The sequence below is a fragment of the Hipposideros armiger genome, unplaced genomic scaffold (genome assembly GCF_001890085.2).
Source record: "Hipposideros armiger isolate ML-2016 unplaced genomic scaffold, ASM189008v1 scaffold_3, whole genome shotgun sequence".
Classification (NCBI taxonomy): Eukaryota; Metazoa; Chordata; class Mammalia; order Chiroptera; family Hipposideridae; genus Hipposideros; species Hipposideros armiger.
The window spans coordinates 6,119,969-6,146,104 of NW_017731353.1; the positions used below are offsets into that span (position 1 = coordinate 6,119,969).

At 51.0% G+C, this 26,136-nt stretch overlaps 1 protein-coding gene across 5 annotated transcripts in view; it reads right to left on the reverse strand.

The window, feature by feature from the left end:
- The window catches only part of AK8 (adenylate kinase 8), a 112,395-nt gene that overhangs the window by 65,382 nt on the left and 20,877 nt on the right, over nt 1–26,136 (reverse strand). For 4 of the 5 annotated variants that reach the window (XM_019641446.1, XM_019641434.1, XM_019641438.1 and 1 more), the window contains 4 exons: nt 8,938–9,019; nt 8,310–8,381; nt 7,562–7,762; nt 3,759–3,890 (listed from right to left, as the gene is read on the reverse strand). In XM_019641446.1, the coding sequence (XP_019496991.1) occupies nt 3,759–3,890; nt 7,562–7,762; nt 8,310–8,381; nt 8,938–9,019 (487 nt within the window). Of the gene's footprint in view, nt 1–3,758; nt 3,891–7,561; nt 7,763–8,309; nt 8,382–8,937; nt 9,020–17,839; nt 18,064–26,136 lie in introns of those variants that run through there. The other variant, XM_019641461.1, reaches the window with a different exon arrangement.

Genomic DNA, 26,136 nt, shown 5'->3' on the forward strand with positions numbered 1-26,136 from the left:
GAGAGAGAGAGAGAGAGAGAGAGAGAGAGAGAGAGAGAGAGAGAGAGAGAGAGAATATTGGCAAAAATAATGGCAACAGAATTTCAAAATTTGATGAAAAATATCAATCCACAGATCCAAGAATCTCTGAGACCCAAGCAGAATAAACACAAGACAAACCACACTTTAATACATCATAGTTAAAGTTCTGACAACTAAAGGTAAGGAAAAAATATTAAAAACAGCCAGAGTGTAGGGAAAGCTGCTGAATCTATAGAGAAACTATGATGAAAATAATCTCTGAGTTCTCATCAGAAGCAATGCAAGCCATAAGACAATGGGATGACATCTTTAAAGTGCTACGAGGAAAAAAAAACTGTCATATGGAGTTTTATATGCAGCAAAAACACCCTTCAAGAATGAAGGTGAAATAAAGACATTTTCAGACAGATGAAAGCTTGAGAGAATTTGTCACCAGCAGACTTACACTACAAGAAATGTTAAAGAAGTTCTTTGGGCTGAAAGAAAATATCAGATGGAAATTTGGATCTAAACAAAGGAGTGAAGAGTGTTGATATGTGGTTGTATATAAAAGTCTTTCTCCCCGCATTTCTTGACTTAAAAATAAAAAGACTATTTAAAGTTAAAACAAATGCAATGTATTGTAGTGTTTACAACATATGTAGAGGTAATAGGTAATATGCATGACAACAAAAGCACAAAGAACAGGAGCAAGGTACACGGAAACATACTGCTCTAAGGTTCATATGTTCTATATGGAGAGGTATATTTTTAATTCAAGATAGACTGGGATAAGTAAAGGGTGCATATTTAATCTCTAGAACAACCACTAACAAAATAAAACAAAGAGACAAAGCTAAAAAATCAACAGAGGACATAAAACGGAGTACTAAAAAATATTTGGTTAATCCAAAAGTTGGTGGGAAAGGAGGAAAAAAGAACAGATAACACAACAGAAGACAAAAAACCTGGGTGGTAGACTTGAAACTACCATGTAAAAAATGACTAAATAGAAATGGACGAAACACTTCAATTAAAAGGCAGGAAATGTCAGACTGGATTTTTTAAAAAGCAAGACCCAATTATATGTTGTCTACAAAACACATATTTAAAATATAAGACACAGGTAGTTTAAAAGAAAAAGTTTAAAAGATAAACCATATAGACACTGATCATAAGAAAGGGTGGCTATGTTAATATCAAATTAGACTTCAAGAAAACAAATATTACTAGAGAGGCAGAGGAACATTTTCTAACAATAAAAGCGTCAGAATTGTATAATACACCACTCTACAGAGATGAACAGTTTGGTGTACGGATGTCCCTCCAGATTTTTTTGAGCATAGAGCAATATACTTTTTTGAACAAAAATGAGACCATCCCCGGAACACTGCTGAGTGACTTGCTTTCTGCCCCTCCCTCACTTAGCAATACATCATGGACACTGAGTCCCTTTACAGGTTTCTTTTTGACAGCTGCCTTGTGCTCCATTGTGTGGGTTGACGGTAACTTACTTAACTAACCAACCATCTGATGAGCAGAGTTCAGGGTTGCTTTACTTTTCATTATGCACCCTTCACATCTCTTACTGCACAAACGAGTGTTTCAGAATAAAATCCTAGGGCCAAATGACTGGGCCAAAGGATTTGCAGTTAGCATTTTAATCAACTGTGGCCTTTCTTCCAAAAAGATGTGCCCATTTATATTCCCACCTATTGTAAATGGGAGTTTTTCAGTCAACTCCATTGGAGTGAACGGGGGTTTGTTTGTTTGTTTGTTTGTTTGTTTGTTTGTTTGTTTGTTTGGAGCTGTTTTCCCAGGACTGAGAGGCTCATAGGTGGAGATGAGAACCCAGCCAGGGGCCGGCCGTGGAGCAGTGGGTCCAGAGCTCTGGATGCAGGCCTCTGTCACACACCTGCCTCTGTCAACATCCAGCCCCTTAAATCGGCTTACTGAAATCTCACGATGTTTTGTATTTCTCGAGAATGCCTTTGAGGACTGTGAACTTTCGGAGTTTGTCTCTGAATGCTCAATTATCGAAAAAAGCCCCCAAAATGGCCCTGGACACGAAGCAAAAACCATGAGGAGCTTTTGTATCTTCACTTTTGGAAAAATCCAGCCTGGTGATCTCATGTCTTCAGGATTGGTGTGCTGAGAACAATTTCAATGAAGATGCACTCTTCCTGGATGAGAGTATCCACAGAAGCAACATGCAGCTCAGTGACAATGTTTAAATCTCGCTGCTGTCCGACCCGCCCTCTGCCTTCCAGGGTCTTCTCACTCTTAACGCTTCACATCCCTTCACATAACAGCAGCGCAGGAACCTAAATACACACGTGGGGGCAGCTCCAGGCAGGGGGTGGCTCGTTCCTAACATGAAGTAGAGGGAAAATCAAAAAGGAGGAGTAATCTGAATAATGGGTTTTTTAAAGAAAAAATAACAGTGGTGCAAGCCAAAGCATTTTTCAGCCTAAAGTGTCCAGACTATTTTCCCATACTAATCAAATAAGAATACTACTACTGAGTATTTTTAGTAAAATGCTAGTATTTCTACTATTAGCGTTTTCCCACACTAATCAGAATATCTGCTCAGTTCTCTATCTTCATTTTATGGGTATGATTTTTGTCATTGATTCCTGGCTAGTCTCAGTGGCTTTGAAATTTTAAGTTGTAGGGGACCTAATGGAAAAGCATTTTTATTCAAAATTTGATCCTTCAGGGGTGGTATACAATGGGGGTATACCAAAAAAATGTACACAAGTGGACACTCTGGTCAGCGTTGCTCAAGCAGTAGTTCGCCGTCATCAGAAGTGTCTGGACGCTGATGGGAGCCACTTTGAGCACCTCTTGTCATTGCAGACGTCAAACGTGACTTGTCTTCATCTTTTGTGATCAGTATATATTGAGTATTACAATTTTAATAGTTTTCCTTCCTTAAAATGTGTACACATTTTGTTGGCACCCTCTGTATATATGTGTGTGTGTGTACATGTATATTTGCATGGTGTATATGTATAATTGGGGGTATACATATGCATATTTATATATCTGGGGGTGCAGGTCTCATGTTCCTTAGTAAATAAAGGGCAGTTATTTAGGCTTACGGAACCCTGGATGGGGGGAGCGCCTTTAACTCCCCCCCTGCTGGCCGTGTGTCTGCTATGGTTCCTTCTTCCTTCCAGCCCTTCATCCTCCTGAACAGAGGCTGGCATCCAAGACCACCTGGGACCACCCCGGGAAAGACCTGGAGAACTGATTTCAATATTTCCTCTCCTCCTGGTAAAATATTTATTGAAACTGTGCTGAGCGAGAAGTCGTTCTCTGTTTCAGAAATTGTTTGCCTGTAAACACGCTGACCTGGGTTGGGGCGCCAAACGAGACGGGAGAAAATAAAGAGCAGATCTGTATTATGCAGTGGCTGCGGCTTCCAGGAGACAGCAGGGCTGGAGGGACGCACATGCGGTGCGGAGTACAGAACACCACGTTCCAGAGGATATGAAGATGAGAGCCAGAAATTGTTCCGGCTCTTTAGGCTGCGGACATGTTTTCATTGGTTAACAATGTCTTTATGGCAGTATTCTCCGGGAGGCAAAACCTTACCAAAACCTTGCAAAGATGGACTAACTGAAATTGTTAGAGCAGAGAGCAAGAAAGAGAAGTGATACTGGTCTCCTTCTCAGCACCCCCATAAAACGGGACAGCTTGGGGGCCAGGGGCAGGGAAAGGCTCTGGGAGCAGGACAGCTGCCGGGCACTCACCATTGACGAGCCTATATTTCTGGGCCAGGAGGGCAGCCTGCAGGCTTTTCCCGCTGCCCACGGGCCCGCAAAGCAGCACCCTCGGGGTGAACGGGGCGTTTGATCGATGGTTGGTCTGGACGTAGGTCAGAGCTGGAAAGAGATGTGAGGATAATAAACCTGGGCCCTAGAGAAAGGGAAAGCGGCCCATAGCACCTGCGCTTGGGCTCTTTCCACACAGAAATTATTCCCCTCCCTTACGACTCCATAGAAACCCACCCTGAGACTGCCCAGCAGGGCAAAGCTGCAGGAGAAGGACGTTCGCTTCAGGCCTCGCACCAAGGCAGGGAGGCCATGAAATGCACAGCAGCTACTCTCTGGGCGCCGCCCCGAATGCCTCTAACACAGTGCGGGCATCTGCGCTTCCCTCCATGTTGCTGGGGGCTGGTCTTGGGTTGAGGTATTTCCCAACTGAATCCGGGCTGAATCTCTAGCCTGAAGTCCAGGACCAGGCCGGTCTCCTAGTGGCAGAGACGGGCTTTGATAACCTCATCGGGCCACACGGGGGCCCAGCACACGAGGACTTCTAAAGGACTCGGGCATTGGTGGAGAATAATTTGCAGCCATGGTCCGTGACACCAACTTTGTTGCAAGTCTCCAAAGAGGCAACCATCAAATAGGTCCCGGGAGAGGGCAGATGCAGCCGCACGGGCCTGGCCCCTCGTGTGCCCTGGTATTTGATGAACAAAGAAGTGGGCACACAGGGGGAGCGTCTCCAATACAGGTGACTGCACAGAGCGGGGCACTGGATGCCAAAAGCTACTGAACATCAAACCAGGTCACCTGCCACCTGATTATGGAGGAGGGGGGGGTGTGAGAACAGGCTGAGGAGGCCACTGAAGGACAGCCACTAGATACCTGACAAAGGGAGCTGCCCGCCAGCTGAGGCCGAGGCTGTGCCTGTTCCCCAGCTGCCCACATCAAAACCGGGTCTCCCTCCCCAACCCGCCTCCTGCCAGGGACACAGACCACCCAGCGCCCTAGGTCAGCCATGGGTGGCCCTGTGGCACCTTCCCGCCTTCAGATGGGTTCCACCCTGAACAAGGGGCTGAGCCAACATACGCCTTCAGGAACCTAGCCACCTTGAAACGGTTGACGGGTGTGGCAACTTTGCACTTGGCATTTGGGGTCAGATGGTGTCTTGTTGTGGGGCTCATCCTGTGCATTGTAGGGTTTGAGCAGCACCCGTGGCCTCTACCCACCAGGGGCCAGTAGCCCTCTCCCAGGTCGTGACAACCACAAATGTCTCCAGACATTGCCAACTGTCCCCTGGTGGGGAGGGGGAGAAATCAAGAACCACAAGGATATGTGTTCGTTGTGCAGGTTTTGACCTCTCAAGCCCTTGTAGGGATTTTTTTTTTTTAAGATTTTTATTGGGGAATTGGGGGGATGGGAACAGTGCTGGGGAATTGGGGGAAGGGGAACAGACAAGTTGCTGTCGTTTTGTTCTTCAGTCTAGTTGTGGAGGATGTTGCTTCACTGGCCCAAGTTGGCACCATCATTGCACTCTTCTCTGGCGAGGCAGATCAGTCACCGGCTTCTGGACGGCCGCTCACTGCGGCTGCTGGCCGCTCACGCTGGCTGCTGGCCACACACGGTAGCCCATGGCAATCCACTGCCACAGGGACTGCAGCCCACGCCGTCGCCGGCGACTCAGGGCAGCCCAGCTCCAGGTTGAGCTGTTGTTCAGCATCTCAGCTGTGGAGGGCAGTGTCACTGGCCCTCATATGTGGGATCCGAACCGGGGCCCTCTGGCATCCCAAGCGAGTTCTTAACCATTGCGCCACTCGGCCGGCCTGCCCTTGTAGGGATTTTTAATCAGAAGGATCATGAGCGATACCACAATTCCCCTCTTTTTTAGAACGAAAGGCAGGTAAGTTAATAGGCTGTCTATTCAAGGTCGTGATCATCCTTGTCATTGCTAGCACGTAGTAACTGCTAAACTAAAGACTCAACAGGCATTATCTGGTGTGCTCCGTTGACAGTCCCACGAGGGCTGCGTGATTCTCATCCCCACTCACAGGGCCGGGGCAGCTTTCCCAAGGCCACGGCCATGGGTAACATCTGCACCAGTGGGGGTAGCCTGGAGGAAGCAACGCAAGCAGGTTCTCTTTACTTGTGGACCTTCTATGATGAGCACATCTGAGCTACAGGCAAAGCAGCCTGCTTACAAATGATGCTTAATTTACAGTAAATAACTAAGTTAATTAGAAGTAATGATCCCCTAGGCAGTCTCGACATCTAATTATTCTTTTTAAAAATATGTGGTTGCTGGATGCACTGCAGAGAGATTAAAAAAACAACAGAGAGAATTTTGCATTCCGATTTTCAATTTATCTCTCTGCATTATTAATTAATAATAATTAATATATTCAGACACACATTTTTATTTACAATTCCAGGCATGAATTCTTTATGAACGATCATATGAACTTTTAAATTTAATTAAATAATTTGGAAGTAATTAATGTGTAAATACAGAATCATGGCCTGAGATAAATGTTGTGGTTGTTTATCTTCAGAGCGCAGCGTTTGCTACTAAAGACCCTTCAGAGATGCAAAATCACTGAGAAATTATAAGCCACCCATTAAGTCTGGCATTTTTCTAAAGTAGCATCAGTTTCTAGACACCCATCGGTCAGGTGACTGACCTCCGATGAAGCTCCCGCGATACTCCAGAAGTTTCTGCACCATCTCTGGGCTCTCAGGAGAGCAAAGCCGCTCGCACAAGTGCACAGTGGGGCTGGTGGGAGGGCCAGCCCAGGGAGCCGAGGACCACCTTCCCACCAAACAACGCTTCTCGAAGAAGAGATTTGAGAGAATGTACCCAAAAGAGCCCGTGTAAACTGCCAAGTGTCGTAAGCACCCAGTGGTGTTTTCCGAGATCAGACGAGATCGGGCGCGTTCAGGGTGGAATGGCCGGAGGCCCAGCGGTGTTTTTACCGCGTCATTTACCCGGCGTTGAACAGAAGGGGTAGCTGGCCTTGGAGACAACAAGTTCAGCAAGACTGCAAAGTTCTAACTCAGCTGCTTTGGGATAGAGTCAGTCACTTTCCCTGGCCTTTGGACAGGCTGTTGAATCATGACGAGAGCAGCGATGTCTGGCACGTATGGAGCCGATTCTCGGCATAGCCCCTGGGCGCGCGGCTGCGGACACACGACTTGCAGAATCCCACGTCATCCTCACCCAAGCCTGAGGGGAGGCAGGAGTTGTTCCCATTTTGGAGATGGCAATACTGAGGCTCCAAAGGGTTAAGAGGGCTGCTGAAGACGGCACAGCGGGTGTGGTGGGCTCCAAATTTGAGAACAGGTCACCTGGCTCCAAAGTCTCGGGGCTCAACCATCTCCCTTGCCCCCCCCACACACACACACATGCACACCAGCCTGCTTCAGCTGGTTTTTAAATGAATTCACGACACGTGAGTTACGATGTGGTTTTGTGGTATGGTGGTGGTGGTGGTGGCATTTGTTGCTGTATTTTTAGTTGTTGTTTTTTTTTTCTCCTTCTCCTTCACCCTCAGGGCAAAACTTCTTACTGCCATATCCGCCCCACCCTGTCCCTCGAGTCTGCTCACCCCATCCCCTCATGGTCCAATCTGCTGACCACACGGAGTGGAGAATGTCATCCCGGCGCTCCCAGGGGCCGTGCAGGGAGCTGGGACCATCTGTGACTTGACTCCCGTGCTCTAGGGCACTGCCAGGTTAAGTTACCCCGGGGGGAGGAAGTCCAAGTGCCTGGGGAGTCTGCTGCCCACCGTGCTTACCCTGGTAGAAGACATCCACGCATGGCTGGTCAGCACTGATGACCTTCAGGATTTTGGGGTACAAGGGGAGGATCCTGACAATGTTCCTATGATATTCCAGCAGTTTCTGTGCCGTCTCCAGCTCCAAGATGCCCGTGGGCACCACCAGTCGGTTCTGGATTTCAGATTCGGGGGGCCAGTCAAAGGTGGTGTGATAGATCTCTGCGAGGACAGAGGGACACAGTTGGAGTCACCTGCCCAGTGGTTGCCAAGGACCCCGCTGCATCTGGCCAGGGGCTTGTGGTCTTGGAGACCGGAGCCTGCAAACCCCAGGGACACTGGCCACCCAACCGGTGCAGGCTGCACTCGGCTCTGGGCCTGCTGTGATGTCACTATCAACAATAATAAGACGATGGTGACACTCTGGACAACAGGAGGGGCAGCTGCGACTTTCTGAGCACTCACTCTGTGCCAGGACTGTGACAGGCACCCACCTGTCATTGCATCCTCCACACAGCAATCGCACCCTAAGGTACACCTCGGTATTTTCATCCCCATGTACAGATGAGAAAACCGAGTCGCAGAGATGCTGGACAACCCGGCCCACATCGCACAGCTGGACCGCGGCAGAACCCGGCCCACATCGCACAGCTGGACCGCGGCAGAACCCGGCCCACAAACCCAGGTCGACCCGCTGCCAAAGCCGGAGAGCAAGTGCTGTGATGAGGGGTCCCTGACACGCCACGGGTGGGGGCGGAGATGGCCATACCTCCAGTCTGAGGGTCGATTCTCTTCCCCAAGTTCCTCTCAATGAGGACCGTGTCCGGGGCACTCAGCACGACTGCGCAGAGAAGGAGAGAAGGAGAAGCAGGTGTGTTGGGCAGTGGGCCCAGACGTGTGACTCCCGTGGACCAACAGCTTGTCCTGTTTCCCTCGCTGTATAACATGAAAACAGCCCCCATCTCCCACCCCCAAGAGGTCTTCCCAGTGCCCAGACACAAAGGACACAACCTCAGGACCAAGGATGAGGACGGTGCACACCTGACCACTCGGCCGGCTAACAGCTTTCAGTCGTAACAACACCGCAAGAGACACCTCTGTGCACAACTCTTTTGCCACATTTCAGATTATTTCTCAAAAAAGAGAGCTTCTCAGGTGTGGGGTTCCTAGAACAAGGAACAGCCAGGGTCAAAACAAAACCCCACTTTTATAAGAACGAGCACCCCGTGCATTCAGCTGTTTGAAAAACTCGACTGCGCTGTCCTTTTTCCCCTGGGACGGTGCTTGGGCTGTGGGTGGGCACTGGGAAGCCGGGCGCAGAGCAGGGCACTCCCTCGGGGGTCCGGGGCCCACAGCTCCGGGGGGGGCGTGGAGAGCAGGGGTGCAGGGCTACTCACTGATGTGTCTGGGGATAATCCCAAGGGTCTGGATTGTCAGAGCCTGCTCCCGGGTTTCAGGAATGCCGTCCAGAATCCAGCCCTAGGCAGAGAATTGGAAAGATGCCCATCTTGTTTCAATGGTTTTAAATTTGGGGGGAAAGTAATAAAGGAATAACATAGCTTTATAGAAAGACTGGAACTTTTTTTTTAAGATTTTTATTGGGGAATTGGGGGAAGGGGAACAGACAAGTTGCTGTCCTTTTGTTCTTCAGTCTAGTTGTGGAGGACGTTGCTTCACTGGCCCAAGTTGGCACCATCATTGCGCTCTTCCCGGGCGAGGCAGATCAGTCACCGGCTTCTGGACGGCCGCTCACTGCAGCTGCTGGCTGCTCACGCTGGCTGCTGGCTACACACGGTAGCCCATGGCAACCCACTGCCACAGGGGCTGCAGCCTACGCCGTCACCGGCGACTCACGGCAGCCCAGCTCCAGGTTGAGCTGTTGTTCAGCATCTTAGCTGTGGAGGGCAGTGTCACTGGCCCTCATATGTGGGATCCGAACCAGGGCCCTCTAGCGTCCCAAGCCAGTTCTTAACCATCGTGCCACTCGGCCGGCCCAGAAAGACTGGAACTTTTAAGACAAGAGAAAACGAACGCTTCTGAGAGCCGTATTCGCCCAACCTAAAAACCACTCTCAGGTTTATATTGTCTTCCATATTTTACCTTTAGGATCATAATCGTAACATGCGTATTTTACGCCCTGCTTTGCTTCCACCACGCGTTATAGCCGCCACAGCATGTCTTCACATCAGCACGCCTCTCCTTTGTCACCATTTTAACCACCAAACGATGTGCCAACGAGTGAGCAAGCCATGGTCACGTCACCACGTCCCACGGCTGAACGCTTCAGCGGCTCGTCCGCTGTCCTCCATCATCACCGTTTTCACCACCATAAATCACGCCGTGGTGAACGTCTTCGCGCATACGGCTCTTTCCACGTTTTGGATTATTTTCTAAAGACAGCTCCTCAGGGATGGGGTTCCTAGGAGAAGGACCCACTGAGGTCAAAACAAAACCTCGCTGTTCTTAAGAGCAAGTCCCGAATGCAGCATTAAGAGACCCGAGTTCAAGTTTCTGTTCCGCAGCCAACTTGTCACAGGGCTGAAAGCCCTCGGGCATCAGCCCCTTCTGGGTACAGCTCAGGAGTCGGTTTAGAAGATTTATGTTTATTAACTCTTCAAGTCCAGTTGTGAAAGATCTACACGACCATTGCACACCACGTGGAAAATCCTGACAAGCGGACATAACGACACAAGCCCACTGGTGAAACCACGGACCTGCACCAGCCACGGTGAGCGTTTTGGTTTCTCTCATTTCAGGCTTCAAGCACAGACACCTCTCTTCCCCGGGGACGGGGGCAGTCACACTGTACATGCTATTTTGTAGGGTCTGTTCTTTTCATAGAGCAGATACATTCCATGGACATTTTTCCCATGTCACAAAATGCGCCTTTCCTGGAAGTTTTCAAAGCTGCCGGGCATTCCGTGAACAGACCTGCTAGCTGTGAACGAGACCCGTATTGTTGTCGCTTCATTGTCACTTCATTTCCTCCCAGTTTCTCACCATCATAAAAAACATGCTATGAACATCCTGATGTGCAAAGAACACCCTCAAGATAAATTTCTAAAAGTTGATACCTTCTTTTGTGACTTCCGATCCATTTTGCCAGATCATTACAAAGCTGCCTGGCCAGGGTATGAACCCAACGGCAGACGGTCTGTCAGCCTGTACCTCTGTCAACGGTCAATGTCAGGCCCTACCCTGGGGGAAAGCTGTCTAGCAAAACAGAGGAGGTGTTGCTGCTTTAATGTACATTTCCTAACTCATGAATGAGGTTCACTCTTTTTTCCATGTGTTTACTGGCTATTTGAATTTTTTCTTTTCCAAAATGTCTACTCATGCCATCTCTCCACTTTCCCCTTGGGGTTTTATCCTTTTACTTATTTACAAGAGCTCTTTACATATTAAAAATATTAACCCATGTTGGCAAACACTACCACAGACCCTTTGAGGCAAATGTTGCCAGTGCTTTCTGCAGTTTGTCTCTGGCCTTTTAATTTTATGTATGGTGCTGTTTTTAACACATGTGTTTTTGGCCAAATCAATCAGCATTTTCCTCTTTGGATCCGGGCATTGTGTGGATGTGTAGAAAGTCCTTTCCCGTTGCAAAAGCTGATAAACACTTGCATTTAAATTGTGTTCTCTTAAGGTTTTAGTCTTTACATTTAAATATTGAATAGAGCCACATTTTATTTCGAAAATGATGTGACACTGTGCTCTAATTTGCTTCTTTGGGCTCACTGACTGTCCCAACCTTATCTACGAAACAGCTTATCCGTTCCCCTCTGAATGTTACTTTTTATCACAGTCTAAATGCTGATATGGCTCTGGCATCTTCCTGCCTGTAGACTCACCCTCACCCCACCTAAATTATTGCTGTCTTATAATTTATTGTTATATCTAATAAGACATGCTCCGCCTTCTTTGTCTTTTTTTTTTTTTTTAAAGTGTTTTTTCAGGTAAGCAGCCAAAACATTTTGTCAAGTTCCAAAACAGAAATTCTAAGAGGACTTTGGAATAACATTAAATGTAGAGATTAATTTATGAAGAATTGACATTTTTATAATATCAAGTCAACAGCACATCATCTTTCCATTTGCTAAAGCTGTTTTCTTATGTCCCTCAGCAATGTTAACATTAAACAATTTCTAAAGTCCTTTCGAGTCTCATGATTCAAGTTACACACACACACACACAGAGTTTAATACTTTCAACTTGGTATCCAGGTAAATTGGGTAAAGTCAGCTTTGGAAGAGTGAAGTAAAGCCACAGATAGCTTCAGATCCCCATTCTGCAGTAAGGGGGTTCTGACACTGGCTCTCAGAAGGGGGCCCCCCTTCTCTACCCCCCTCCCCCAGCCACAGGCCCCTCTCTCTCAGTCATTATGAGAACTTGGTCGCTTTAAGGTCAGAGGCTGGCCTGATGGGTGAACTCAGACTCACGATCACTCATCAGCCACAACAGCTGATTTGCAGAACGCTGTGTGTGTGAGGGCAAGAAACGTCTTTCTGAAAGAAACAAACAAAAGCTTGTATTTCCTCAATATTAAAGTATTTAGGTTCCAACAGCCTCAACTGACAGTTAAAAAAAAAAGAGCTAAACAAATGTACAGAGTAAAAGAGGGTCGGAAAACTCGGGCATGCTTCCATTACTTTCTTAAATTATGCAGGAAAACACGCCGCCACGAAACCCCTGGTTTCTAAACTAACGAAGCAAAAGTACAAAAAAGATTTTCAACAGCCTTTTGCTCCCTCAAGTCCTTGTTATAGCCAGCCAGGCGCTGGGCTGCAGCTCTGAAGAAGAGATGTGAGGCCGCCACAGGAGCTGGAGACGCTGGCTGAGAGCTCCCTTGCTTCCGGTTCTGGAAGCAAGCCACGGTTATTTGAACTTTAGCTACCTCAGACCCCTGCATTTCTTCTTTATTTGGAGGGGAGGGGTTGGGGGCCCACTGATCGCTTCTTCTAGGACAAGGGCTGGTGACTGTGTTTCAAGTCACTTTTCGATGCTGAAAGAAGGTTGGAACTCCGTCCTTACTCAGCACAAACAGCCCTCTGCTTTGAATATTGCATTTCCGAGCAATCATTATCATCTCGCCCATAAACCTGCAGCTGATATCAGTATGTGGTCCAAAGCTGTTAGAACTATTCAGGGGAACAGCTCTCACCGGCTTCTCACTGGAGAAAGTGGGCCTTCCAATTACACGGAAAAGCGCAGCAAAACGAGGAACACCTCCCTAATTAGCTCGGCCTCGCCGGCGCATCATTCCGGAGTGGATGTGAAATTTAGAGAAGAGGACAGTGGGGGCTCTGGGGTGAATCCCAGGCCGCCAGCTCTCCTGTCTGCTCTTCCAGGCTCAGGGGGATGATCCCATCACCCAGGTGCTAGGAAACTAGGTCCCTGAGGGCCCCGAGTGCAGCACCACACTCTGTGGGGAAGGCAGCCATGAGACCTTTCATCCCAGGGCTGGCCCAGGTGGGTCCACCTGGAAAGCAGGGGCACAGTGACCCAGGTCCCTGGGCCGGCAAGTGTCGGTCTCGGGGCATCCTCAAGAGGGGAGCCCATGGCTCAGCGCTCGGAGAAGGTCTTTCCCAGAGTTCCTGCATTTATGGAGGTTCTGTGCAACTGCCCAGTTGCAAATGGGCGGCACTTTCAAGGGGAAACAGCAATTTTGGCTGAGAGCAAGTTCATGGCTGCAAAGTCTGGCAAAGCAAGAAGTCATAAATCAGTAAGTAGCACCCAATCACTGCCATGAGAGGCCCTCGTTAGGGGCCATGAGGTTCACGGGTCTGACTTCCAGGAGTGGCTGAATGCGGGGGAAACAGTCAATCCCTAATTAGAATACATTATCCATCCTGCTGACACTTCAGTGAAATGCCTGTCCCGCTCTGGAGCGGCAGGTCTGCTCAGAGCAGGTTAATTGATATTCTGAAGCCTGCGCTCGCCCGTACCCCCGCGGCTTGGTTCTGTTTTATCACACATCAAAAAGGCCGTATGCTCAGGGCACCCCGTGCACCAGCGCGGAGCTGGAGGTCTGCACAGCTGCGAGGGGTACGGTATCACAGGAGGGACAAGCACCGAGCAGATGTCACCGATGAGAAGAAAGGAAAGGAAAGCAGCCGGCCGGCCTGGGGAGCCTGGCAAGGCCCAGCAGAGCACGGCCTGAGCGGAGCGGGCTGCACAGCTCTCTGGGAACGCTGGCCTTGCCTGCCCTCCTGACTGTTATTAAAGCACAACTAGCAATTTCCTGCGGTAAGGCTCCTGCCCTCTGGATCCTCGCCTTTTTGATGCGTTGCCCCCGACTCCTCCCCTCTCCTCCAAACACCAGAGCGGGGTGCCGCTCAGTTTTCCCACAGGACGCCCCTGATCCAGCTCCCAGCTCCAAAGGCAGGCTCGGGAGGCATTCCCTGGGGCCCAGCGCTGACTCCTCACAGTCCCAGGGAGGCCTGCTGAGGCTCAAGGTTTGGATTCAATAAATCAGATTCCCTTAGCTCAAAGTCTGAACTGGGGAGAGCATCACAAGAGGCACCGTAGGCCCGCCACCCCCGCCTTCTTTCCTAATGAAATATTATGTGGTTTCCCAGTGTATAAAAGGGAAGAAGAGGGAGCTTTTTATCAGCTAGAAAAGAAACTCATCTTATAAGATCAAGTTTGGGAGACTGGTGTGTTCCAGAGGCAACCAGTGAGAACAATGGGATGACGGCCGCCCTCGGTGTCCGCGGGGGATTGGTTCCAGGACCCCCACGATCCCAAATTCCGCAGATGCTCCAGTCCCTTAAATGAGATGGTGCAGGAGAGAGCACACAGTCAGCCCTCCACATCCACGGTTCCCAGCCACGGATCAAAACTACTGTTTTCCATCCACAGTGGGTTGACTCCGCAGATGCGAAACCCAGGGATATGGAGGATTGGCTGTGTATTTATTGAAAAAGTCCTCATAGACGTGCACCTCTGCAGTTCAGACCCGTGTTGTTCGGGGGTCAACTGTATTTTGATGAACGCTAAAAAGGTGACATCAGATTGCCCCAGTTCCTTTGGTTCATACAAAAACATGAAAGTCTCAGCCAGCCATATCATCTTGGAATGTCCTCTACATTCAGCTCATCTAAAAGATGACTGGCAAGAATGTTTATTTCAAAGTTCAACCTGAAACAACACGCCACGCCTGCTGGCCTTCCTGACCAGGCTCGCGTATCTGAGTGTAGCAGGGCCCTTACTCCTTACCTGGCATCTCCCCACTGCTCAGCCGCCCACCAAGGCGGGCCCCGGGCTTGCCTAGCCTTCTGTGTGCACGGCTCACCGATACACGCACCCAGCCAAGGCCGAAATGAGCAGTAGGGATTCTTCTAAATGACAAACAGTGTTGCGTTCCACCCTCGCTAATCTATGACACATGTGTGATGTTTTTATCCAAACATGCAGATCCAGGAAAATCTATACTCCTAGGTCTGCTGGCTCAAAGCCAGTGACCTCCAGGGTGTTAAAACTGGGTAACGCATAGAAGTGAATGTTCAGGAGGCTTTTTCATAACTGCCGGATAGCTAAAAAGTATTTTAAAGTCAAATCCACATCCAATATCTGCGGTGGCCCCTGAAGCAACTCTGTGGAGGAGGACAGATTGAAGGCCACTTTGTTCTGTCCCCAGATGCACCGGTGCCACCCCAGCTCCGAGCCTGGAATGACCCAAGATGACCCCTGCAGAGATAACTCACTTTGTGAATTCATACTTAGTTCTCAGTTTCAGGCACAGAGGGCTCTGGTTCAAGGTGAAAGGCGTGACTAATCCAACAACATCGAGTGACTGTGTCCACCCCTCTCACGCACCGCAGAGTAAGCCTCTTCAGACACAAGGCTAGCCCTTTAGGGTGTCAGATGATCACTGGGTGAAAAGCGTGGACTCTGAAAACAGACTCTGCCACTCCTGTCAGTTGTATGACTTTCAACCAGTCACCTCAATCTCCCTGGGCCATGTCCTCCTTATCTGCAAAGTGGGAGCGATAATAAGAACCTGCCCCACAGCTGCTGGGATAATGAAATGAGAACTGCAAGCGAACAAGTAAGCAACAGCAGAGCAAGTGTCGCGCCCGGCAAGAAAGAAATGGCCAGTCAACGTTCACCAGCGTTATCATCATGACCTGAGAAAGGTAAACTGGGTTCTTTTTCTCTACCTGCTTTCAAGAAGGAAACCTACTTAAGTCTGTAGAACTGATAGAAAGAATTCATTTAAAAAGCAATCTCTTGGCAAGAAGACCTACTGGCACCCCAGATATGCACTGAGGGCAGCTTTCTAATGGAAGGTGACCTGCGAAAACGCATCTCCATTGAGTGGCCCTGATGGGGCCCAGTGAGATGTCAGCTACGACGTGCTTGTCCGTCCGTCACCGCGGACCGGGGCCCTCCCAGAGGAAACCACGGTCAGGAGCCAGCTGGGCCCAGCACAGGGGAAACGCCAGTCATGTGTCACAGTGGAGTAAGAGCTTCAGTGGGAAGACCTGGAATCCCTTCACTCATTCACTCCCCCATCGACTCACTAATGCATTTGGGCATTCACCCACCACCCTGTGCAGTGCCCTGGCCTTCCACCTTGGATAGGTCAGAAGCGTTGGGCTGGGTTTGGGGGCTTATCCAGCAGTGAGCACCTGGGGGGGGTGAACGGCCACTGGTTTACTCAGCTGACTACCCCCAAGTCTGGCTCGCCCAGCTCCTGCCCCAACTGGCCACTTGACTCGGAGGCAAAGCAATGAACATCATCTGTAAAATGACAGGGTTGGACCAGGTGGCTTCTAAGGCGGGAAACCATAGCTGTATGGTCTCATTTATGCCTCAAACAGACAGTGTGAGAATGAACGGGCCCATCCGAGTGATTACGCAGGGAAAAGAGGCATCACCCAGGACAAGAGGCGGCCCTGACTCTTAGGGTCTTACAACATCGTCATTTGCTTTCGGTCACACAGGCTGATTCTCCTACCACAATTCTGCCAGCTCCCTGAAATCACGAAAAGAAGAGGGAACGCCCATGGGGTGACACAGGGGGAGGGGATGACAAGTCACCCAGGTCTGATCAACAACTTAAATGACCCTTCTCCTGGGGAATTCCGTAGTACGCGCTGAAAGTTGGGGACTGGCTCCAAGGTGGGGTGCTGATGTGGGCACAGCGCTCCTGGCCTCATTCTCAAAGGCTGTGATGTCCCCAATCCACAGGCCCTGAAAGGCTCCTCAGACCCTGTTCCCTGCTCTCCTATCCAAATCCTCTGATCCAGGCACAGCTCAAAACCAAGGCAGCCAGCCCTGGACTCCTCAACTCCCTCGCCCTCGAGCTGGGGCGCTCTCCCCTTTGTCCTGGGATGTCCACGCCTGTCCATCTGGGCCCTGGGGCAGGGAAAGCACTGGCCGTGGACAGCTGTGGCTGAGTCCAAATCTTGGCTCTAACCCCTAACCCTGTCACCTTGAATTACCTGACCCCCAAGTTTCAGTGTCCCAGAAAGTGGGGTCAGTGAGACACACCTACAAGAAAACCACCGAACCAGTCGCATGAGCTCTTCCATTACAAGTGTGACGATAAGGTGCCCGGCCCGGCAGGCCAGAAGCAGGCTCCTCACACACCAGTTCCTTTCTTTCTCCTGAAAACAACTGGAGGGCAAGACCATTTGCATTTCCACCAGGAAAAAGGCAGATCCACAAAAGAATGACTTGACAAAGCTGTAATTTTAGGCGATAAGCTGGGCAGACCTGGGCCACCCCTTCAGAGGAGCAGCTGCCCCTCCATCCTCTCCCCCCAGGTACAGGCCACACACTGGTCACTTTCCTCACTGTCCCAGCTGTTGTGCCTGGGTCCCTTCTGTCGGAAAACACATTCCCACCCTATTCCGTCTCTCCCAGTCAGAACAGAGTTTTCCCTCCAGCTCAGCCCCCTCAGGGCCCGGGGCCACTGTCCACGTCGCCCTAAACTCATTCTCAATTCCACGGCGCCTGGAAAGATCCAACCTGACCAGTTGTTGAAAAGGGTAATGTAAGGTCTACTAAGTCTGCAGAGAAGGAGAACCCATCAGTCCAGATATGAGTGAATTCCACGACGTCCGAATAAATAAAAGGCATCCCAATAAAAGACACATTTGCTCCTGTATTCTAACCAATACTCTTAGTTACAATCAGTATTATAGGTCATCAGGTTATTTCTATTGAAAACCGGGGCAGTTAATATGTTACGGGTTAGAGCTAAAATCACCCATTACTTCCCACAGTTCTAGCAAATCCTACGGGCTGACGGTATCGAGCCAGACAGCGGCCCCAGCGGCCCCTGCTTACCAGCTGGGGAACCATTTCCTTATCTGGACTATAGGAATAGTGCCCACACTGGACAGTGTTTACGATGAGATGCGACGATGGACGTGAAGGCCCCCAGTGTCTGGCGGAGCGCCGGTGCGGGAGAGGCAGGGCTGCTGGTTGGTTCTGCAGCCGTCTGATGCGCCATGCTTCGCACAGGTGACAGCTGAGAAAACGACACCAGGGCTTAGGAATGGGCGTGAGGGCCTACCATCCCTCTGCTCGGTGCCCCCGGCAGGGTTTCCAGCTCTGGGGAGCCAGGCCTCTGCTCCGGCCTCCAAGTCAGTGCCCAACCTGCCAAGGGTGAAGTGGCTGGTGGCTGGTTCCAAGTCCAGTCCCATTTCCACATGGCTGCACCTCTCCGGGACCCTCTGCGGCTCCAAAGTCCACCTACAGCTGCTCAGACATCAGACTCTTTCCTGCATTGTGGCCATCGATTTTTCCTCCTGGACTGTAATGAGAGGGACCATAGGACACACAGCACATGGTTCTGCCACCCACAGGGCACATGGGTGCTGCTGCTCAGCATGCAGACAGGGGGCCACACACAGCATTAACAAGTCCTGCAACACGAAACTGGTCAACCCACCAACCATGGCCTTGACCGCAGGGCCCCAGAAACGCCCACAGGTGAGGGACCGATGAGGGTGCACCCACGGGGCTCCAGCCCGCACAGGGCCAGGCCCTCGGAGCCCCCGCCCCACCGTGATGTGAGCTGTGGCTGAGTGGGGGGTCAGACCTCCCCTCCGGAGCTCTGCAGTCCTAACTGCGTTTGTATTGGAGGAACACACAGCCCCAGGCCTCAGCAGAGCTGTTGATCAATAAAACCGCACTCCTCAGAGGATTCAAGTGACATCTATAAACCCGAGCATGTCAAAACAATGGCAAGAAAATCCGGTATTGCTCCTGTCCGTGGATGAAAGTTGGGTAACTAATGCCAGTCCAATGACACCGCAAGGAGAAATAAAAACAAACAGCTGGTGGCTCCGTGGACCAGAGTCGGGCTCCTCCACGCCGTGAGCGCTTCCCCTATAAAACACTGACTGGCGTGATGGGCAGGGAAGCATAAATCTGAGGCAAAACGGGGAGAAAAGAAAAAACAAAAAGACTAGAAAGCCGCCAAGTAAATGTAAAAGTTTGGTTCCATCGTCTAAAGTATGCTACAACACTCTTCCTGTGCTGTGAAGTAACTGGGCATCTCCATGATGGTAAATGAAATAAAAAAGAGTTAACCTGTGAACACAAAGCATGATTGTGCATTTTATGTGCAATACAGAAACCCACCGCTACTGTTAACTGGGGGTGGGTGTGACCCCGCTACCAGTGTGCGTCACAGGCCTGCGTGACTCTAGGACCTGGGGGACGCGGTCGAAGGTCAGCAGCAGGGTCCGAGTTTTGCGTTTGATGACGCATTCTTTCTTCAGCTTGAGGAGGGAGGCTGTGTAGAGCCAGCCATCTTGAGCTTGGATTGCTGGAAGTTCCGTTTTTCTTCTAGGCATCACGTGTATCCTTCCCTTGGACCAGCAGTGAGTATCCATGGAGAAACGCAGCGCCTACATGCTGCCCGCACCACCAGCTGCCCGCACCACCAGCTGCCCGCACCATGGAACCCGGCACTCTGTGTTTCCTCATTCTCTTCATCCCTAACATGGCCCAGAACGGCCCCTGGCGCACTGGTCTTAGCTGTCCAAGTCCTCACAGGACAGTTGTGAGGGTTCAGTGAGAAGGTGCCTCAGGCCCAATGCAGCGTCTGGCACAGTGATGTGGTGAGAAATGCCAGCTGAGCATCGGTCGTACTTTTATCTTCATGGACCAGTTCTGCTTCCCACCACCATGTTTGAGAGCTGCACTCAGGCCTTGGTCTTTACCTTCCCGAGCGTCACTATAACAAGCTCATTGGCCCGATGAGTCGTGGGAAAGCTAGTCTTTTTTGACCCGCAGGAGAGCTCCTTTGGCCTCGGTGGGGGCGTTAAGAAGACCTCCCAACCTGTGCTGGGATAAGAGGAGATGGTGGGAGCTGGTACTGGATGCAGACTGGGGGGCCTGCTTCCACAGGCTTCCGTCCGGGGTCCCGGGGAGGACGCAGACACCAGCAGGTCTCGCTGTTGAGTCCAAGTGTGGCTTTCACTCGGGTGGGAACTCCGGGCATCATGGTTTGGGGAGCAGAAGATGCCACAACACATAGCACAGATGCAGGAGGCTACGGCCCACCAGGTGAGCTCCGGGGAGCCAACTGCTGCCACAGCCACACTAAAGGTCCCTGCCCAGCAGCCCAGCTCAGCCTGCAAATGGGGAGCCGCGTTCAAGGCCAGTAATTCTTGCCTTATCCTCTGCCACCCTCGGAACCAGTCCTAACCTCCAGAGCAGGACCACTCGATCCCCAGTGGGAGCTTGCAGAATGAAGGAAAAACCGAGGGAAATGGACAGAGGCAGGGGAGGCGAGCTCCAGCGGGTTCTGAAATGTCCTTGATTCTTTCCCCAGGCACAACATGTGCGGCTGCTAATCCCCGTCATGCGGCTGGTGGGGCTGCCCCGGAGCTCGCTGGAGTAATGGCTCCACACGCACAATGTGCGGCCCACAGGCAGGCCACAGGCCGACCCCGGCAGTGCCCAGGACTGCTGCACACGCAGCACCGGAGGCAGTCTTCTCCGCCGTTCCCAAGAGACCCTGATTGCTTCTCCTGCTTGCCTCGCGTAGGAAGGTTAACCCTGCCTGCGAGGACCTCAGGGCCAGGTCCGGTGCTAAGCACGTGCCTTGTCCGATCTCCTTTCATCAGGAGAGCAAGACAGCCTTACTTCAGACCTGGCACTGCGCGTCCCCAGAGCCACGCGACCTGCCTATAATTGCAGGGGCTCCATGGGAGGTGCACTGAGCCCTCTGCACCTCTCTCCACGGGTCCTTCTGCCTGCTCCCCAGCTGCTGTCACCAGCCCCGTTATGCGAGGGACGGCTCAGGCCAGCAGAGGGGAGGGGACCCCAGCCATCCTCGGAGCCCGTAAGTCACACCCCTGCTGCATGGAGGCCTCTGCCTGTGCGTAGGTGACAGAACTCCCAGCGTCTGACGAGCCATCGTAACTGGGCTCACAGGCCTTTCCTTCTCGCGTGGTGGAGGAGGAGGGTGACCGCCCATCGGAACATTTCTTCTCTTTCTCTTCGCCAGGTATTTTCCTGCCCATGACATTCCAGCTGAATCTAATTCTGGTGACACAAAAATGCCTTTGTCAAAGGGCCCAGCACAAGATCGTGCAGTCCCCAGCTAAAGCCAGGCCTGGCAGCCAGGGGGCCGAGCCGCTCGGCGTGGTGGCGGGTAAAACACCCCACGGTCCTGGCCCACTTCCTCTGCCCGAGGCTGAGTCCCTTCCTCTAACTGGGCCTCGGCTTCCTCTTTCGTAAGAGGTTTTAGGGAGGACGATGTCTAACAACAGTGTTTCTTTAAAAATTGGTAAGACAACTTGGGATTCGTCTACAAGACGTGGTCACTATTGTGATGTGCTTTTATTGAATATTTTTATTTTAATATTTTAAAATCAAGCATCCTGATGGTTGATCCTTGTTACGGTCAATGTAAGGCTCGAAGAGGGAGGACACGGAAGTGTCAGGGCACAGGACACCAAGGTCATCGGAAGCACAGCTCTCAGACACTTGAACCTTGGGTCTCAGGGTACAACGCCACCCTCGGGGTGCAGCAGTGGAACTAGTCAAGCTGTAGGAGACCAAAGCCAAATGGGAACCTTGAAAGCACCGATAATGGGAAACAGGATGTTATGAGGACGGTCCCGAACAGATGTCCACAGTTCACATAAAACCAAGCCAGGGAGGGCCACCACCAGAAAAGGCTCTCCCCAGAGAGGCCTCAGGACAAACGTGTTCCTGCAGCTGGAACCGCCATTAGCTCGTTCAGACCTGCTCGCATAGTCCTGTTGGATTTCAAACACCACCCCTTCCTTGAGTCAAGAGCAAGTGGGAACAGAATTTCATTGCCGTGGCGGGGCAGCATGAGAGAATTGTCCGACAGCATTCAATCATTCATTCCATAAAGATTCCCAGGCCTGGAGTCGGCGCCAGGTACCATGTGACACTCTGCAGAATGGGACAGGGAGGGCCCTGCCCTCACAGAACTCACATTCCTAATTATAAGGAGGAGGAGAGCAGGATGCTGGGAGCTCGCCTAACAGGAAACGCAGGCTCACCTGGGGCTGCCCAGGTCAGGGGCCTCCACGAAGACAGGACTTCAACCTAAGACTGAGGAGTGAGAAGCAGCTGTCCAGCTACAGGGCAGGGGCATCTCAGGCAGCGCAAAGAGCACGTGTGCCTGTCTTCCGTTGCTGCGTAACAGATGATCACAATCTCAGTGGCTTAACTCAACACACGTATGAACTCAGTTTCCGTGCAGCGGGACTCTGAGCACCGCCTGGCTCAGCCCTCTGTTCAGGGTCTCACAGGGTAGCCATCACGGGGTCAGCTAAGCTGCGTTCTCCTGACTGAGGAAGAACTGCTCCTAAGACCCGTCAGGTTGTGGGGCAGGACTCGCGTCCAGGCCCGTGCCTGCCTGAGGGCTCTGGCCTCTTGCGGGCTGGAGGCTGCAGGCTGCCCTCAGGGCCAACGGGCTGCCCACGAGAGCTTCTCCAACATGGCAGCAGCTTACTTCTCAGACCAGGAAAGGGGAGGGCTCTCTGGTCTGCTAAGGCGGCATCTCGGACCATGTAATGTCATCAGGGGCGTGATGTCTCACCACCTTTGCCCCATTCTGTTGGTCCTGCCCCCATTCAAGGGGAGGGGTTCATAAGGCCTGGACACCAGGAGGAGGGGAACCACTGGGAGCCCTGTGGGGTCTGCCCACCACAGTGTGCAAAGGCCCCGAGCGAGCGGACAGGTGCAGGCTAAGCTGGAGGAAATCCGCAAGACAGTGGGGCCAGAGGCAAAAGGAGAGAAGCCGAGGGCTGAAACTGGGCAGGCCCAGGACTGGCGGGGCTTGGCGGAGGGAGCAAGAGAGACGGCAAGCAGGGAAGGTTATCGGGGGTGGAGGGAACAGTACGATCGGCTCTAAGGATCCCCATACTTCCCTATGTACAAAATGTTCTTTCCAGGAGGTGTCACCACAAGCCACCTCCAGGGGAGGGAACCCAGCAGCGGGGGGGACAGGAGTGCAAGGGGGACATGGGTACCTTTTGACTTTTGAACCATGCTAATGTATTGCAGTCGAGAAATAAATTCATGCTTTTTTTTTTAGCTGAGCCATCCTGCCACCTGTTGGCAGCTCAGTGGCTGCTCAGCTCGGGCCGGGCATCGAACCGCTGTTGCTCAGAGCTCAAACTCTTGAGCGAGCTCTTAACCAACTGAGCCACTCGGCCGGCCCAATTCATTCATTTTTTAAAGCGATCCCTTGGGCGGCAACATGAAGAAGGACCGGGAAGAAGCGAGGGCAGCGTCAGGGAGATGGAGAAGGTGCCACAGAAAGGAAAGGACCCCTGGTAATTCAAGAACATGGAGAGCGCGCATGAAGACAAGATTTAGAGTCTCTTCGGCACTGAGCCCTTCCCCAAATATCCTGAACTCGCTGCTTATTTCTTAACCTCCCTTTGCCCTGGAGACGTAGTCTGAAGAACTGGCACTCTCGGACTTCAAGAACTTGGCTGTCCCTAAGAAATGGGTCCCCAACCTGCAGAGCCCCTCTCCTTTTCATAGGTCCAACAGAAAGTGCTAATTTCTCTTTCTCTAATGCATTGGACGGTCACTTCAAAGAAAGTCTTCAAAGAGATTGCGTTACACCAAAACAGAAAAAAAGAAAAAAAACCCCAGCAATTACAGAATCCTGATGGGTTATGACTGTATTCTTTTCCCCTGAATGCTATCCCTGCATCCTTGTTTGTGCTCTGAATTACCAATTCTAGTCCCTGTGTAGCTAAATAATAATAATTACCATATAAATGAATATGCATATGTGTCATTTTTCTCCCTAAAAGCAAGAAAGCCTGTTTACTTTGGATGAGGGTTTGTCTTGTTTCTGAACCACCAAACACATAATTAGGAACCTCACCTCTACTCCTGAAATCCTGTCTCCATCGGGAAGACGTGGAAGAGGTACTGCTGCCCCTGGAAGCTCAGGAGAAATTTTAAGACAAATTAAAGAAGAGATTTCTTTCCTCTGCAGGTAACAATGGCTTGACCACTATCAGAATCAGAACTGGAAGGCCAGAAGGTGCCTCAATGCTCAGGCCCACCCCGTGGACACGACGCAGCGCACGTTGGTAAGACAAGAGTGGCCAAAAGCACGACTCTGTGTACGCGTCTTGGTTCTGGGACTGACTGTGGGGCCTTGAGCAAGACTCTGCAAGCCTTAGATTCTGCGTCCCTGCACCAGAGCGACAACAGTCCTGCCACCATTGGCTGTTGTACAGATGAAGTGAGGTCATGGACGTGGCCCTCGGCCCTCAACGCCCAATCAGTGCTCACCATCAGCTGTGTAATGATCCCTACCTCTGTGGTGTGGGGGATAAGGGCCACAGTCAGGGTCCCCATCATCACTCAACAGTTTGGTAGCACCATCGTCAAAATAGTAATACTAGTGATAATTGATATCATTATAAATATCAATATAAATGGTATTAATTCAACCAATAGTATTCATTACAATGCATGATAGTCATATAGCACAATGAAAGAATAAAACCACTTGTAATTGATAACACTAATAAGAAATGTGAATGCTGTTTGGATGGTGGCGGCAGCTGCTGGCGAGGCCTTGGGATGCCTAGTCTCACGCTTTGTCCAAATTGCAGGTGAGAGGCGGTGCGGATCCAACTTTTATTCATTCATTCATTCATTCATTCATTCATTCATTCATTCATTCATTTATTTATTTATTTATTTATTTTTTAAAGATTTTACTGGGGAATTGGGGAAGGGGAAGTTGTTGTCCTTCAGCCTTAGTTGTGGAGAGCGCAGCTAGCTCAGCTCCAAGTCCAGTCACCATCCGGCCACCCGTCAGCAGCTCATGGCCGCTCAGCTCAAGGTGCTGTGTTCAATCTTAGTTGCGAGTGAGCATAGCCCACCATCCCATGCGGGAGTCAAACAGGCAACCCTGTTATTAGGAGCATGTGCTCTCACCAACTGAGCCATCTTGCCACCTTTTGGCAGCTCAGCGGCAGCTCAGCTTGGGCGCAGCTCACTTGCCTATGTGGGAATCGAACCAGCAACCCTGTTGCTCAGGGCTTTTAACCAACTGAGCCACTCGGCTGACCCCATGGGCCGAGCTTTTAGACAAGCTCAAGAATGGTTTACAGGAGTGAAATGCGTGTTGGAGACAATGCGAGACCACGGAGGGGAAGTCCAGGATGTCCATCAGCTCACTGTGAACAATTTGAGGTCAGAGGAAAACACGCTACTCATGTCAGACTCTGAAACTCAGACAACAGCTCATCTCCTCTCTCGTGAGTCCCACTCATGTGGCGAGGACGATGCAGAGAGAACCTCTGAGATCTGCTTCTTGTTCACCAGCGCGTTGGAAGGATGCCCAGATTATCTTCCCAGGTTTGGGCCTCTCCATCCATTTTTAAGCAAGAGTGTGTGTGTATGTTTAAATGCACACAGGTTCTGGCTCTGGGCAAGGAGTACACGCACCCCACCCTGTCACTTCACTGGAAGCAGCTATACTATGAGGATGGACTGCACAGGGAAGCTGTTTGGGGACTCAGGAAAGTCTGCAGTGGCAGGTGACTTGGAGAAAAAGACCAGAATTCAAAACAGCAGCGAACCACTATTCCACAGCCTGGTCTTCAGGCAGCCTGGAGCCTGAGGTGGGCAACAGGTAGGGACAGAGACAGGGCCGGGGGAGCCCCTCTCTCTGGCTTGGGCCGCGGGAAAGCAGACTCCAACATTCACAGAGAGTGGGGGAAATCTCTGTGCTTTTCTCTTTTCTCTGTTTCCTTCCATTCCAGCCCTCAGGCGACCCTGCTGCAGTAGCAGTGACAACAGGAGCCTGCAGGTGCCTGAAACTCTGAGGGGGCCGTGGACCCTTCCTCTCTAGTCCCAAGAGAATGAAACAGCCCCGTTCATTTTCCCTCTCCCTGTCCTTCTGTTTCTTGGCCCTGGCAGCAGGTGTAGTCACAGGGAGCCTGTGGCAGAGCAGAATAAATAACACCCCAGCTTCCTGACCAGAGACCAAAAGGAGGACCGCCAGGGAACTAGAAGGAACCACAGAGATGGCAGAGAGGGGAGCTCAGGAAAGCAAGCAGGTGAATCTTGTTCTGGACTCCTGGGCTCACCTCCAAGCTTTGCGT